The sequence below is a fragment of the Malus sylvestris genome, chromosome 15 (genome assembly GCF_916048215.2).
Source record: "Malus sylvestris chromosome 15, drMalSylv7.2, whole genome shotgun sequence".
In the NCBI taxonomy this organism is placed as follows: Eukaryota; Viridiplantae; Streptophyta; class Magnoliopsida; order Rosales; family Rosaceae; genus Malus; species Malus sylvestris.
In genome coordinates, this window is record NC_062274.1 from 7631330 (window position 1) to 7646325 (window position 14996).

The 14996-nt window shown below is 37.9% G+C and overlaps 3 protein-coding genes across 5 annotated transcripts; all 3 read right to left on the minus strand.

Annotated features, from left to right (window-relative positions):
- Positions 1–561: 561 nt before the first annotated feature.
- Positions 562–1682, minus strand: LOC126604326 (fasciclin-like arabinogalactan protein 14). Its single transcript, XM_050271536.1, has one exon. The coding sequence runs from the start codon at positions 1621–1623 to the stop codon at positions 748–750; it is 876 nt and encodes a 291-aa protein (XP_050127493.1). The 5' UTR covers positions 1624–1682; the 3' UTR covers positions 562–747.
- Positions 1683–5822: 4140 nt separating this feature from the next.
- LOC126604327 (fasciclin-like arabinogalactan protein 14) lies at positions 5823–6863 on the minus strand. The gene has a single exon (XM_050271537.1). The coding sequence runs from the start codon at positions 6782–6784 to the stop codon at positions 5996–5998; it is 789 nt and encodes a 262-aa protein (XP_050127494.1). The 5' UTR covers positions 6785–6863; the 3' UTR covers positions 5823–5995.
- Positions 6864–8045: 1182 nt separating this feature from the next.
- Positions 8046–12532, minus strand: LOC126604328 (uncharacterized). Of its 3 annotated transcripts, XR_007616558.1 has the most exons (6): positions 11817–12531; positions 9533–9629; positions 9207–9266; positions 8531–8790; positions 8250–8298; positions 8046–8147 (listed from the first exon to the last, which is right to left on the minus strand). XR_007616558.1 is itself a non-coding variant. In XM_050271540.1 (4 exons), the coding sequence occupies exons 1-4, from the start codon at positions 12272–12274 to the stop codon at positions 8710–8712; spliced, it is 693 nt and encodes a 230-aa protein (XP_050127497.1). In that variant the 5' UTR covers positions 12275–12532; the 3' UTR covers positions 8441–8709. The 3 variants fall into 3 exon arrangements, 2 of the variants coding, with proteins under 2 accessions (XP_050127497.1, XP_050127496.1); XM_050271540.1 differs by lacking the exons at positions 8046–8147; positions 8250–8298 and having other exon boundaries at positions 8441–8790; positions 9533–9626; positions 11817–12532; XM_050271539.1 differs by lacking the exons at positions 8046–8147; positions 8250–8298 and having other exon boundaries at positions 8441–8790.
- Positions 12533–14996: the final 2464 nt, after the last annotated feature.

Below are 14996 nucleotides of genomic sequence, written 5' to 3' on the forward strand. Positions count from 1 at the left end.
TTTTCAAACGATGATAACAAATACATTAGTATATCCTACAAATAGATTTTTTTTTTTATTTCATTCAAAATTACCAATATTTTACATATAAATATAAGTAAATTATTTTGCACAACATATATATAATAACAATAAAATTTCCTAGTAAATATATGTACTAATAATACATACATACACAATAAATAAATATTGTTTGTTCAAAATTAATTAATTTCCTATATTTTGCAAAAAGAAAATATAAGTAAACTACTTGCACACACACATATATATTAATACCAAAACGTGCCTAATATATGTAATAATACATACAAAACAGTTTACCATATACTAACAAAACGTGCCTAGTATACGTAATAATACATGCAAAATAAGTTACCTACAAACTAAAGGAATGTTGATTCTAAATTAATTAATTACCTATATTTTACATAAAAATATAGGTAAATTATTCGCACACATATGTATAGTAATAACAAAATATATCTGATACATACATGCAAAATAATTTACCTACAATGATTGTCAAACAAATAAAAGAAATAGAACAGAAACAGATGATCGTAAGAGAAGTATAAAGTGGATACTTTTGTAATAATAAGGCACTTATTTGCCAGAATTATGGTAGGTAATTAAATTCATTAACATAACTAGGTGTTGTGTCACAATTGTAAATATTTAGATTTTGGCAGTCTATTTGAAATTTGGATTTGATTTGGATGTTTAATTATCTCTTAACAACCCTTAAATTTAAGCTGCCAAAAGTGAAGCCAACCCCATGATCAAAACCGCGGTACCAACAGCCACGATCCCACGAGTGCGTGAGGCCGCAGATGGAGCAGGTGACGAGGGTGCAGGAGCTGGAGCACTATCTGACAACGAGTCATCATCAGATGGCTTTGGTGGCGAGGATTTTTCGTCTTTGTCGTCTTTGTCGTGTTTTTTCTTTGATGGGGCTGGAGCCTTGTCAGATGATGACTCATCGTCTTCCGACGGACTGGGAGCCCCGTCATCACCTCCTTTCTTAGACTTCGAGGGGCTGGGAGCCTTGGCAGACTTTGGTGATTGGGCGGGGGCAGAGTCGGTGTTCTCGATGTCAGGCACGTTGATGATGGACCCCACTTGGAGAACTGAAATGTTGTAGGGTTGGGAAACAACCGACTTAACGAGGTTGACGTGATTGCCGCCATTATTGTTGCCCTTGTATGCGGATGCAAATGAGATATGGTTGTCTTTCACCGAAACGGTGATGAAACCTTGTTGGTGGCGAGCCTGACCGGTCGATTGGAACATTGTGGTGAGAGTTACAGACTTGTTTGATTTGAAGAGCTTTTTAAGCTTGTCCGAGTCGTAGTAATCCAAGATAACGTGGACGCTCAGGATTTTCTTGGTTAGGTCAGAGGATTGTCCGGAGAGGCCTCCAACGCCGCCATTGTCCACGGCGAGTATGGTGATGGTTTTACGTTTGTTGATCTCGTTAGCTAGCTTTGTCTCGGAGAGGAGGCTGTTGAAGTTGGAGAAGTCCGACTGCTTCTCTAAGATCTTGGTGATGTTGAAGGCCGACGAGGCGGAGAAGAGGAGGAAGAGGGCAAGGAAGAAGGAGGAGAAGAGGATGCCATGTTCCATCTTTCTTCTTTGCTTTGCTTTCTCCCTTCGATGCTTCAGTTGAAAGCTTGGTTTATTGTGGGGAGGGAGTTTGTGGGATTTATATGGGGACAGAGTTTGATTGCTATAATTAGACAAATAACAAAGTGGGATGTTAGAACTCAAAAGGCTGGGAGTGAATTTCTCTTTTGCCCGAATTACATTTTGGATTAGTTCTAAGTCGCACCTAAAAAAACTGCTCAACTTTTTGTTATTTACTCACGAGAAGCAATCCAAATTTAGAGCATGACATTGCATTATTCTTACCCAACACACTCCAACATATTCTCGTAATGTTCGGGCTCGTGGCTCTAATGGTATATTACATTTCCCTCTACGAGTCTACATCGATATATGGTCATAGTTTGACTTCTTTTCTTTTGTTGACCAATAAATTTTGTTTCCACGTGTAATAGTATTATATGATGTCAGTGATATACATGTTGTAGAGCTAGTGTACGACAAATTAAAACTTTAAAGTATAGTATTAGATGTTGAGGTACTAATTTATGGATTAGTATAGTATTAGATGTTGAGGTACTAATTTATGGATTTGGATCTCTCCTGAGTTAATGGAGAGGATCTTCATAACCAATCATCGTAGGCGTGTTATAATTATTATAACTTTAAAAGGATCCTCCTGTTTGTAATCATTGGATAAAAATCCCATAGCCGACGATGATTGATTACGAGGATTCTCTCCATTAGCTCAGGAGAGGATCCAAATCCCTAATTTATGAGTATAGAACTTATTAAATGGCTTTACCAAAATAGTAGCCACTTGCCACACGTGTGCGCGGAAATTAACTCTTTTATATTTTTCATCTTTTATTTACTGTTTTTTATTTTTTTATTTTTTTATTATTGTTTTGTATTAAAATATATTTTGAAAATAATGACCTTACTAATCACTTATAGTCTCACTATATACGTAGTTTTTATTTTTTTGTGTGAATCTTTTTTTTTTTTTTTAAATAAATCCTAATGAGAAAATGATAATTTGGATATTATGAAGGTTTCAGCATCTATTTCTTCTTCCTTTATATAAATATATATAGACTTATTAAGATGTCTCAAGGAGATCTATGTTTTAAACATGAATCTTTCATACCCTCTTTGGTGAAAAACTAGATTTCCGTTCTAAAGTTGCACATGAACTCATATATATGGATGGTCTCCATGCATGGTTCCTTTTGAGTATTTCTTGGGGGAGTCACATGCAATATTTAAATAGCTTTTAAATAAAAATCACAATTTTGGCTAGGATTGATAAATGATAATACATTCTTTTTCACCACCTTTAGTCACCTTGAGACATCGATCCTATCACCGTTCTCCAACCTTTTAATCTTGTTGCTGGCTTCAGAGCGGTGCAACATCGAGGAGGGAGAGAGAGGGAGAGAGCGAGCGGTCATCAAAATTGAATGGGAGGGTGGCGGTGGTGTTTTTCAGGGGTGCGGGGAAACCGAGTTTGTGTGCTCCGCCCCTGTGATGCCGAAACCGAGCTTAAAAAAAATCGCATGAAAAAATGTATACTTATTCATAAGAACTTATTTATATATATATATTTTTTACCAAGTCAAATGCAAAGGCGAAATAGGGTTTCTTGTTTTGCAAGATGACTCTTCAAGTACTCTATAGCTCTGTCATTAGTTTTTTATTTTTAACTCATTTTCTTCTGCCATACATGCACCCTCAAATTCTCCATGGAGTCTTTTTAATATATTATCAAATTCGCACAATTCAAATTCTCAATGCAAGATGAGTACGTAAGCCCTAAATTTCATTCATATGGTTTTTTTTTTTTTTTTTGGACAAATCATTCATATGGTTATTAAGAGAAAATTACCATATACCTTATCATAAGGTCCTTATGTGTGACAGCGCCACCATGGCTAAATTTATGGAGCCTTTTTGCTCAATCCCTTAACTCAAGATAACTGTTACCTCTCTCTTAAAATCATGCACGTGTCCATTTGCTACTTTGCATAGTTGTTCTTATTTACCAGACCTTATTGGTTCTAATTTTCATTTTAATATTCTTATTAAAGATGTAAACATTACTATTAGAATTTAATAAAATCTATATTTTGACAAAAAAAAAAAAAGGAATGAGTTTAGCTTCATAAAAGATTAACAATAACGTGATTCAAATTCTAGATGCATTTAATTTAATTAAACTTTTATGAAAAAGAATAACAATTAAAAAAAAACTTTACCATTTCCTATCCATTGAACAATAGATTGAAATATTATCCTATTCCTCTTTCTCTCTTCTCGGCTACAGCAAAACTTACCATTTTTTTTTTCTGCTGTTCGATCAGTTCTTATTTTTCTTCCTTTCTGTTGGTAAAGCAGTTGGGGTTGATGCAATGGCATCAGTTTATCTTCCTTTAAATTTTGGACGCATATGTTCACTTTCAAATTTTCAATTTATTTATTCTTTCTCTGTTGATCAGTTCTTATTTTTCTTTCTTTCTTTATTGATCAGTTATTATTTTACTTCCTTCTCCGTTAGTGTAGAAGGAGATTTATTCTCTTTTTAAAAAGGTGGAGTTGTGCTATAGCCGAGAAGAGAGGAATAGAAATAGGATAATTAGCCACTTAATACTAGGTTTCGTAGTATTCATCTTCATTTAAAAGTAAGAGGTCTTAGGTTCGATTCATACCAAAGACGAATTTGAATCGCATTATTGCTAGCCCATTGTGACGCTAAGCTTAACCCTGTAGATAATATCGCTTGTAAAAAAAAAAAGATAATTCAATCAATTAATTGTTAATTGATAGGATAACAAATGGTAATTTTTTATATGAATCATTTAATTGTTTCTTTTTTATAAATATTTAATTAAATGCATAAAGTAGTTATGGTTGTATTTTTTTAGTACAACCATATATTTTGGGAGGGAGAAGTTCGGCTAAATCATACGATGGACAACCTAATTTGTTATCGAATCCTAAGATCTCTCACTTACAAGTGAAGATACATACCACCAGATTGTATTACTGAGTGACAGTAGTTATGGTTAGTTAAATAAGCATGTGACGCGATTTTGGAGGGAGGTACCGATTGCTTTGGGTTAGGGGAGGTTTAGAGCAAAAACGCACTCAAATTTATGTGCTTTCATCCTACAAAAAAAAAAGGAGGAACATGTATACCTATCGCGTAACTTAATCTGCGCAACACACAGACCTTACTAACGTTGGTTCTCCCTTCTCCTCTTCCTTATTCTTTATTATTTTCATGCTTTTTTTTCAACTTCGGTGGTACGAAAAAGTTTAATTGATATGGAAAAATATAAGTTACACCTAATTATTTAGGACATAAAGAATAAGAGCTTGTTTGGATGTGCTTTTAAAATGATTGAAAGTGTTTTTGGTGAAATTGATTTTGAGTTCTAAAAATCACTTTAAGTGCTTTTTGGAAGAAGCACCATATCCGGTGTTTTTTGTAGGAAGCACTTAAAGTGCTTTTTCAGGATCCACTTGGATTTTTACTAAAAATTGGTTTAAAAAAGATTTTCATCAAAAACGCTTTTAGTCATTTTAAAAACACATCTAAACGAGCCCTACACTATCCTATAATTCCATGGTATATATTTCATATGAATTAATCATGTTAATAAACAAGAGTGATAACGTATGGAAACAATCTGAAAAGAGCTGCAAGCAGTGTCTCGTACATTGTACCTTTTTGATCGGTGTCTTTGTCCTTGGACTCATCCTCTTGCCCTTGTCTGATGTCTTTTAAGAAGCAAAAACAAAGTTTTATTGTTAAGTTGAGGAGAAGAAATTTGAAGAAGAAAAGAGACTTGATAAAGTTAGGTAAGCGGCAAAAGCAAATTCCAAACGGCAACCCTAAGTTCTACTTGGTTGGGCAGCTCTCAGACATATATGGAAATATCCAGGCTTGCTGAGAGAAAGACCGCTCTGACTACATACAATTGTGACTGTTGCCGTACTTTGCTTCCTCGTATTTGTGCTCTATTCCGTTTATTCATTTCATTAATCCCTGTGGAGCCACACTCTAATCCCAATCCCCATCCAATTAGTTGGACAGAAGCTCTTGTGTTATTGTGAAGACTCATATTTTTGGTAGTATGTTTGTTATTCCTCATTATTTTGTATATTGGTTTTGTGAATACCGAAACCGAGATTCGAAAATATCACATGAAAAGATGTACGTAAAGGGTATCTGATGCATTAAAAAAAAAAAAAAACAGCTTCTTACATGAATGTATGTTCCATACATTTGCCACACAAAACCACTAAGGCGAACTCTTTAAGATAAATCTTTTCCGATCCTTCATTCTCTTTTTTTTTTTTTTTAATTTCCTCATTGATTGAAGACTACTTAAGCAAACAAAAGGGAAGCCAAGCTCATGATCACCACTCCAGCGCCAACAGCCATCTCACGGTGTGAACCAGTGGTAGAGCTTGATGATCCGGCTGGTGCATCAGCAGATGGTGAGGATGCAGATGAAGCATCACCAGAAACAGGTGGGGATGAAACCTCAGAGGAAGGACTGGGAGCATCAGAGGATGATTTCTTTAATGGAGAAGGAGCTGATGAGGCAGAGGATTTTGGTGAGCTGGCAGGGCTCGAGGCAGCAGAAATGTCAGGAATTTCAATCACATTTGAGATTTGAAGAACTGAAATGTTGAAGGGCTGAGAGACAACGGATTTCACGAACTTGGCGTTGAGCTTGCTGCCCTTGACAGCTGACCCGAAAGCGAGCCCTCCCTCGTCGATCTTACCGAGGTTGATGAACCCTTGCTGGTCCTTGGCCTGGCCAGTGGACTGGAGCATTGTGGTTAGGGTTGACACCTTGCTGGAAGTAACTAAATTGGTCAGTTTCTTCTGGTCATAGTAATCCAAAACCACGTGTGCGCTCAGGATCTTCTTGATCACATCTTGGGATTTTCCGGAGATGCTTGAGATGCCCCTATTGTCCACTGCCAACACAGTGATGGTGCTGCGCTTGTTGATCTCATCTCCGAGCTTGGTCTCCTTGAGGTAGTTGGTGAAGCTGCTGAAATCCGACTGCTTCTCGAGAAGCTTGACGATGTCAAAGGCCGAAGCCGAAGAGAAGACAAGGAAGAAGGCAAGGCAGAGGATGACGGAGTCCTTTGTGTTCTCCATCTTTATTGTTTATCTTGCTTTGCCTTATTTCTTGCTTTGGAAGCAATGTTTTATTTTTATTTTCAAGCCCTGGTTTGTGAAGTGGGGATTTGGAAGCTTTATATACAGAGATTTATTGGATAATTAGACAGAAAATTTGGATGGTGGAGCCTAAAGGGTGGGAGTGAATTTCTCTTTGCCATAAAAAAATAAATAAAAAGCCAAAGTTTTGACTGGTTAATTAGGAATAGTCAACAAAATATTACGAAAAAAAATAGAAAGGATAGAAGAAAAGGTACCAAATGATCACGTGGAAATCACGCGCATAACATGGCATTCGTTTACTCTTAAAATGCATTAATGATTGAAGAAAAAAGTGTACACGGAGTCACGAGCGAATCACGTGCAGATTGACATTCGCCTAAGTTAAGAAAGAAGCAATCAACTTTTAAAAAGTTACGCTTGTATTTGTTTTCAGAGACATTCAGTTGATTTGAAATGATCGTAAATGTGGCACATGTAGCGTTAGCTTAGAATACATTAAAAAATAAACATATTACTTAAGAGAGAGTTTTGAGTTGCTATTTGGGGTTTGAGAGTTGAGGCCTAAATCAAACAGTTGTTTTGTTACAATATAAACAGAAGGGGGTTTTATAAAAAAAAACAGAGAGGAGGGAGGGTTGGAGAAAGACAGTTAAAACCCCAAAAACTGATCCTCCAAACTTAGTATCTCATGGTTGTCTTCTCCAAATATAATCCCTCTGCCATCTCTATGACATCTTTTGGCTATAAACAACCCTTCAGAAGGCTCTTTACCTCCATCAAACAGCCTTCACAATTTTCAAATCGAAAACCATGACAACTCACAAAGCCTCCCCCCTCCCCGTCCCCGTCCCCGTCCCCGTCTTCGGTCTACTCTTCGGTTTCATCAGCTCGGCTGTCGCAGACGCCTTGGACGTCCCCGCAGGTCTCCAATCCAATATCATTAATCAAATTAATGGACAAGCAGGGACAAAGGCAAATGCACCAAAGAGTGGTGATCCTAGTGCATTAGCCAATTCCTTCACCTCTGCTCCGGCCCCTGGTGGTAAAGACAAGTTGGACAAAATGATTAAGCAATTAAATGGACCAGCGCCAGCAGCAGATGCAGCGAAGAATGGAGATGCTTCAGCACTAACCAACATGTTCAAGTCTGCTCCAGGGCCTGGTGGTGCTGCCGCTGGGGCTGGTGATGCCTTGACGAAAATATTCAAGCGCGGTCCGCCCCCTGAAGCTGCTGGGCATCAGTCAGCACTGCCACCTTCTAAAGATTCTGCTTCGACTCAGCTGGCTTCGAGCTTCCTGTGCATTGTGATGGTAATGGGGTCCCTCTCATTCTTCGTGGCTTTTTAAAGAAAGAAATTAGTATTATAGCATATAGAGAGAAACGGAGAAGAGGGAAGTACGTGGATGATTATCAATCGTTAACGGAAGCAGAAGATCTTACAACGTTGTTGGTCATCTTCATTCCCGAAAACTGAAAGACGGAGACAATGCTGTGCAATGATTTGTAGAAAATTTTATTACTTGTAAAACAGTAAGACTTTATCTTTTATTAATTTTGGGTGAAATGATAAAAGGATCTAAAGCTCTTTTCAATAATGCACAATGGAGAATAAAATCACAGAAGATTAGAAATTTGAAATCGAAATATTATGCTGTCAAAGAAGTTCTACTCGATTAAATTCAAGCATTAACAAAAAGAATATGTTATCATCAGTAACCTACATTCGCTTGTATGCAACATCTAGTCTTTCGAGCTTTTCCAAAATATATCCAGATCGTTGGCCTCACCAGGTGCAACTATACGATCAAATGTAAAACACCAAATGAACTTGGTTACCCCCCAAAAAGACAGTTACCCCTACTAAGAAAAAACTCCTCTGGCATGCCATGTATTACATTGTTCATTTGATCTTCTCAATTATATCGGCAATGACTTCCTCCATGTTCAGCTCCTCCATTTCTGAAAATGGTCGTTCCATGTCCTGCAAAACAAAACCCATCAATGACAACTTCGGAAAAAGTGATTACTTTTCAATAAGCTGATAACATGTTAAAACTGATCATCTAATCTCTGCACCAAAACAAACCCGTTTAATGAAGGTCACCCTCTCTTCATCAGAATAAATGATTCAAATTATCATCGAAGAATCTTACAGATTATGATGTTTCCTTTTGTAAAAAGGTAAGCATCCCGTTAAGATTCATCATCAATATAAACTAATTCCCTTAGCGATTATCATCAATCATTTTTAGCCCTTTTTTTTTTCAAACTGAAACTTACCATAACAGTGACCTATTTCGCTCTCCGATCATGTCTTTCAGAATGGAAAAGACTTATTGACAAAACATTATTGCAATTTAAATCTTGTAAGAATAGAGTAATTGGTGTAAGAATTACCAGAAGACTGATGAATGTCTCGCCGCCTTCCTCCCGTATCTCAAAGCATCCTTTTCTTGGCTATTCACAATAAAAGAAGAAGGAAATAGTTACTTTCAATATCCTGTAGGAGGACTGCAAGTCTACAGAAAATCAAATATGGATAACTATCAAACAATGTTTCTCCCATGATACTTTATGGTTTCGATGATTTCTTGTAAACGTACTCATTTCAAATACATAAAACTAATGTTTTTGGTTTTTCTACTAATTCAGCGTTACTATCATATTTCCATCCAAATAAGCTCGAATCCATGGAAAACATTAATATCCTTCAATAAGTATACCTTATCAGGGTTTAGTAGAACTTTGATGCCAGGAACGCCCTTCTCCAAGCCATCTTTCACCTCATCAGCTCTTGTCTTGAATGACTTGCATTGCCTGCTAGAGAAATGAAACAAATCAGTTAATAAGGATGATATAATGAAGCTGCAGGTACGTAGCAAAAGCCAAACTACCAAACAAAGAAAAAAACACCAATATGGCAGCCTAGTACACAAAGATCTGGAATGGGGAACCCAAGTGTACACAATAAAAACTAGGGAATTTTAACGAAAAGCTCCCGGTACTGTTTACTTCAACAAAAAACCACATTTTTACACTAAAAAGTCAATCTTGGTACTATTCACCTTACCCTTTATTTTGTCATTTTCGTTATAACTCAAAATTTTCAAACCCTTTTAATTAATTTTCCCAAAAAACTAAGAACTAACCACTTAAAAAACAATCGTCACAATCTTAAAAAACAAGAAAGGCGGTGGATTGCACAAGGCTTTAACTAATGTGGGATTTGAGAGAGCAAGACTTGCACAATAATAATACTGTTTCTAAAAGAGGCTGTTTTCGCAATCCAAACCTGCGACTAACAAGTCGCTTGGGCCACTTCATAACCAACAAGTAGTTTTCACTTTCCAAATGGGAGCAAAGGTTGTAAATTTCTGTCAGGCAATGAAGCTACACCAACCATATAAAATGGAACAGCTGGATTGTGATACATATACCAAAAGTCTCTCAAAACTACAATCACTTAGGAACTGATAGAATCAAAAGCCTCTTTCAAAAGAATGTACTATAGTTTGATTCAATCACAAAGAATCAACTACACTCCTGCAACAATCATACTAGTAAGCCCTGGTTTGGTTTAGCTTAACTTTTAAAAAAAAGTGAGCATAAAAATACGTTGAAGCATTTTAAGTGTTTGGTAAACATTTTAAATTAGTTTTTTTTCAAAAGTTATGAGTGAAAAAAAACTAAAAACCAGAAAGCAACTTCAACAAAACGGTTTAATTTGGTAAAACACTGGTGAACAGTAAAAAATAAATGAACTTTTCAATTTCCAATCCTACCCTTCTCTTTCTATCATCAGTCGTGCCCTCCTCTTCTACCTCTCTCTCGCAACCTTCTCTGTTTCTCCAGAAAAGTGTTCCCGCAGAGGCTCGAGAAACCCTATCGAAGCTCTCTCTCTTCCCTTTCGCTCCTCGCGTCCACATACCACTTAAACAACTTCAAGCCCCTGATCTTTAAAACAAAATTTGAAATAAATTAAGGTTCTCTTTCATCATCAACAGCTAATCACTTCCCAAATCCCTCACCGCCGCTGCCCCACCATCCCAACCAGACCTGACCCAATCCCTCCCAATGCAGACCTGACCCAGTCCCTCCCAGCGCAGACCCAACTTAGAAACCGTCCTAAAGATTGAACCTGATTTTTCTTTTGATTTCTACAAAATTTCAACTGGGTTATGATACCAATCCGTTGTAGTTATCAAATCCCACAAAACACCATAAAAACAGAGAAATTCACCACCTTTAACCAGCGTGAATCCACGGAAAACCCACGAACTTTCGCGACCTACATTTGAAATTCGAACATATCGACTTTGAATTTGATGAAATAAGGTAGAGATTCGGACCAAGTAAGAGAGGATTCTAGAAGTATCAATTTTTGGGTCTTTGGTGGTCGGATAAGAGTGGCGTCGCGACGGCTGCGCCTTGGCTGCTGTTGCAGCGTGAAAGGGATAAAGGAGGCAGAACACGAGAATGTATAAGATGAGAGAGAGAGATATTAATTTTTTGGGCACATCGAGGATTGTACCCTTCATTGTTATTTTACACAATCACATGTTTACATAAAAATTTATTAAACATTATAATAATATTTTTTTTCAAAAATATTTTTACAAAAAAAATTTATCAAATAATCTTGTTGTTTTATTTCACAGTTATTTATTCTCATAACTTAATAAAACAAGTTTTTTTTTTTTTAACACAGTATCACCAAACCGGCTCTAAACGAACAACTGCAGTTTAGTGGCCAAAAGAGACCTTAATTTCAACACCAATTCATGCTTCCTAGATACTAAGTTAAACCACACGCCCCTCGAATAGCTATTATAACAGAAAGTCAAAATGCTCAAAGGCTCAAAGCGAATATCATAATCTGAACAAAATAAATAATAAATAATAAAACAAGAAGCACAATTATGCGAAACAATATTTTCTTGCATATCCCAAAAGTTTCTCGGCAACCAAACAGGATCAAAGAAAGATAGAGGGATAAAACTGGCTCACCAGTGCTCAATCACAATGGTCCTCTTGTCCCACTCGTTGCCAGTATGCTTCGTAGCTTCTCCGTCGTCCTCCAGTTTCTCTTTCCTTTTCGCGTTCTTGTCCTCCAGTTTCTCTTTCCCTTTCTCGTTCTTGTTCTCCGCTTCGGCCTCTGCCTCGCTCTCGACGGAGTTCTCCTTCTCTTCCTTCACAGCCTCCCCTTCCGCTTCTTCCGCCGCCGGCTTCACCTTCTTGGCTGGCTCCTTTTTCTTCTGAGCTCCCTTGGCCTTCTTCCTCGCCGGCGCCACTGGCCGGGGCTCAGCCGAGCTCCCACTGGCAGCTGTCTGATTCAAACTCCGGGTCACTCGCTGAGCGGATCCCCCCCGAGCGGTGTCCCTAGCCACCAGCGCCTGCAACTGGGCGCCGACCCTTGCCACCTGCTCTTTCTCTTGCGCAGTCAGCTTGCGTTTCCTCGGCGCCATTCCCACAAAATCCAGAAACCCTAGCACGCTAACGTAGCTCCGAGGGAGGGAGAGAGAGAGAGATGAAACGCTGCGTCTTAGCTTCACGCACGAGCAACGAAACGCGAAAACTGACTGAGTGAATCACTCTGGCTCAGGCTGGTGCAGTTTTGCACTTCTTGGTTCGCAGATAATATTTCAGTTTCCCGCGCTTTTGCTGATCGTGGATTTTAACAGACGGTGGGGAAGTGTTTATGGGGTGATGGATGAGTATGGGCCGTCGATTGAAGAGCGAGTACGGAGTCGCAGTGGGTTGTGAGACTTCGTGATGGGAATTGAAAAGGCCTTTCCGGGTCAACCACGTGTACATAATTCCTCGCTCTTCCGGACAGTTAAGGCCATCTCCACCGATCCAACGAGAGGGTTATAGAATCGAAAATAACTTGAAATAACATGAAAATCATCTCCAATTGAAGGCTAAGCCAAATGGGTCATGAGCACCACCTGGACAAAAAATGAGAAAATGGCCAATCTGCTAACCCAACCCAACCAGCCCCAGACCGGGCCATTTACTGACTTCAACTAGCCGTTATATTTGATTTTTTTTTTTTACAATTTTTTTTTAAAATAAAAATTCTATTTCTTTTTCCTATAACTTCCTAAGTCATTACAACATTAAGTAATATGAAACAACATTAAACAATATTAAACAACAATAAATAACATTAAGTAACATTAAACAACATAGAAATTATACAACATAAAATTCGAGACGTAAAATTATTGAGATTCCATCTCGAAAAATTATTGACAATCCATAATGTAAAATTATTGAGGTAATTTAATTTAAATAACCATAGTAATTCAATTAAAATAATAAATTATGTTTGGCCCTATAGCCCCTTCGGTTGGAGATGGTTTTTTGTCATAGAGTTATGTTTGGCATATGGCCCTCTGGCCCCTCGATTGGAGATGGTAAGAAAAATGGCATGATAGTATTCATGAAAATATTAATTTCTTGAAGGGCTATAGGGCCAAAGAAAGTCTTGGCCCTCCTTTGGTTAGAGATGGCCTAAGTGGAGAGATTTTTCAGTGTGACCGGCACACGAGATGTGTGTCCGGCACACGAGATGTGTGTGTTTGGACCCAAATTTACACCATCGGCCCGTGCAATCAAGGTCGTTAAGTGAGCATAGCTCCCAACCGTCGAATGGAAAAAGTGAAGATAATTTTGTTATTATTAAAGGATAATATTATGATTTTTATCATAATAATTATCTTTTAATATGGATTATCTGCATCTTCTTAAACCAGATGAATAGAATGCGAATTATATCTCAAGCAAGTAGTACAGTTCGAATTGATTTGGGATGTCTGACGACACTTGGAAGCTAAAAATGAATTTGAAATTCATTTGATCAGGATGCATGCTTGGATGGGTTTAAGGGTGATGGAATTATGACGATGTGATAAGCCTAGGATTTGATGGTCTTGGATAATGATGAGATAAGAAACCTAGGTAGGCTAGGCCTTTTTGCATGGTGATGGGCATTGTCAGATGAGTTTGGAGTGATAAGAATTGATGATGGGAGCACAGTATGCATGCCGTGTGAAAGGGCACTTCGAGATTTCAAAGGGACACATGTTGTTCCTCTCATAAAAGTCCACAGGCATAAGGAGATTAGAGAGATTTTTGCCGAAATATATTAAAGATAATATCAGTTATTGTTTTTTGGAGTATATTCGGAAAAGGTCTCTATTGGATTGGCAATCAAGGAGACTTGCCATAAATACAGAGGCAGTGGCAACAAGAAAAGTCTCTCCAATTCAACACACAAATTGTCCTGCAAACTCTCGCTCTACGCAAAACCTCTCAACAACCTTGAGATTTTTATTTTCTTTTTCTGCCAACACATCTTCAGTTTGGATAAACAGCATTGTGAAGGCAACCGGCGAACATCTTCAGTTTGGATAAACATCAATGTTGTCGTAGAATTAACTGACCGCGGAACACCTTCAGTTTGGATAAACAGCATTGCGTCAAGGCCGACCGGTTACTTATCCAAGTCTCAGTCAAGAAGAATTTTCAAGTCCTTATTAACAGAGGTCATCTCATTAGCATTCTCGGTGAAGTTAGGTGTTACAGATTACTGGACTCGGCACATTGAACATCGAGTGGTTTTATGATTGGGTATTCACAAGTAAGTTTTAGAGTTCGGCATTATGACGCCTAAACCACATTTACCATCAAGACATACATTTCATTTGAGTACTTGTGTCCGTATAGTTTGGTGCCAATTTGGCGTGCTTATACTCTTACGAATATAATCACCGTAACCAAACCCGCCGCCGAGGATCCATGAAACTTCACAAGACTAGCAACCTTGTCTTCAGGCTCTAGAACTCGAAGGCCGAGACGTGTTCCTTCCTCAGCCGTAGTCGCAAGATCAAGAAGTCAGCAGCGCACTCAACGCAACATCAATACATTTTACTCCCTGGCTGAGCACGATCGACAAGTTGGCACACTCCGCACACAACCGAATGACGTATTTAGCTTATTAATAACTCGGTCTGCGCACCAAGTAGGCTTGATAGTTTTTAAGGTCAACAATGTGTTAAAATTTAATAACTTAAAAAATAAAATTTCCCACCACTTACATAAAAACATGTGGTGTACCACTCGTGTTTCCGTCACAATAAAAAATTTCTCAGTTAAGTGGGATCGTCCTCGCACAATATGGAC

Bases quoted from the DNA above. Each gene is read 5' to 3' on its own strand.
- LOC126604326 (XM_050271536.1), bottom strand. From the start codon at position 1,623: ATGGAACATGGCATCCTCTTCTCCTCCTTCTTCCTTGCCCTCTTCCTC.
- LOC126604327 (XM_050271537.1), bottom strand. From the start codon at position 6,784: ATGGAGAACACAAAGGACTCCGTCATCCTCTGCCTTGCCTTCTTCCTT.
- LOC126604328 (XM_050271539.1), bottom strand. From the start codon at position 12,274: ATGGCGCCGAGGAAACGCAAGCTGACTGCGCAAGAGAAAGAGCAGGTG. The intron at 9,267-9,532 runs GTATACTTATTG...TATTGTGAATAG, and splicing joins TTCTACTAAACCCTGATAAG to CCAAGAAAAGGATGCTTTGA. The intron at 8,791-9,206 runs GTAATTCTTACA...TTTGTTTTGCAG, and splicing joins AGACATTCATCAGTCTTCTG to GACATGGAACGACCATTTTC.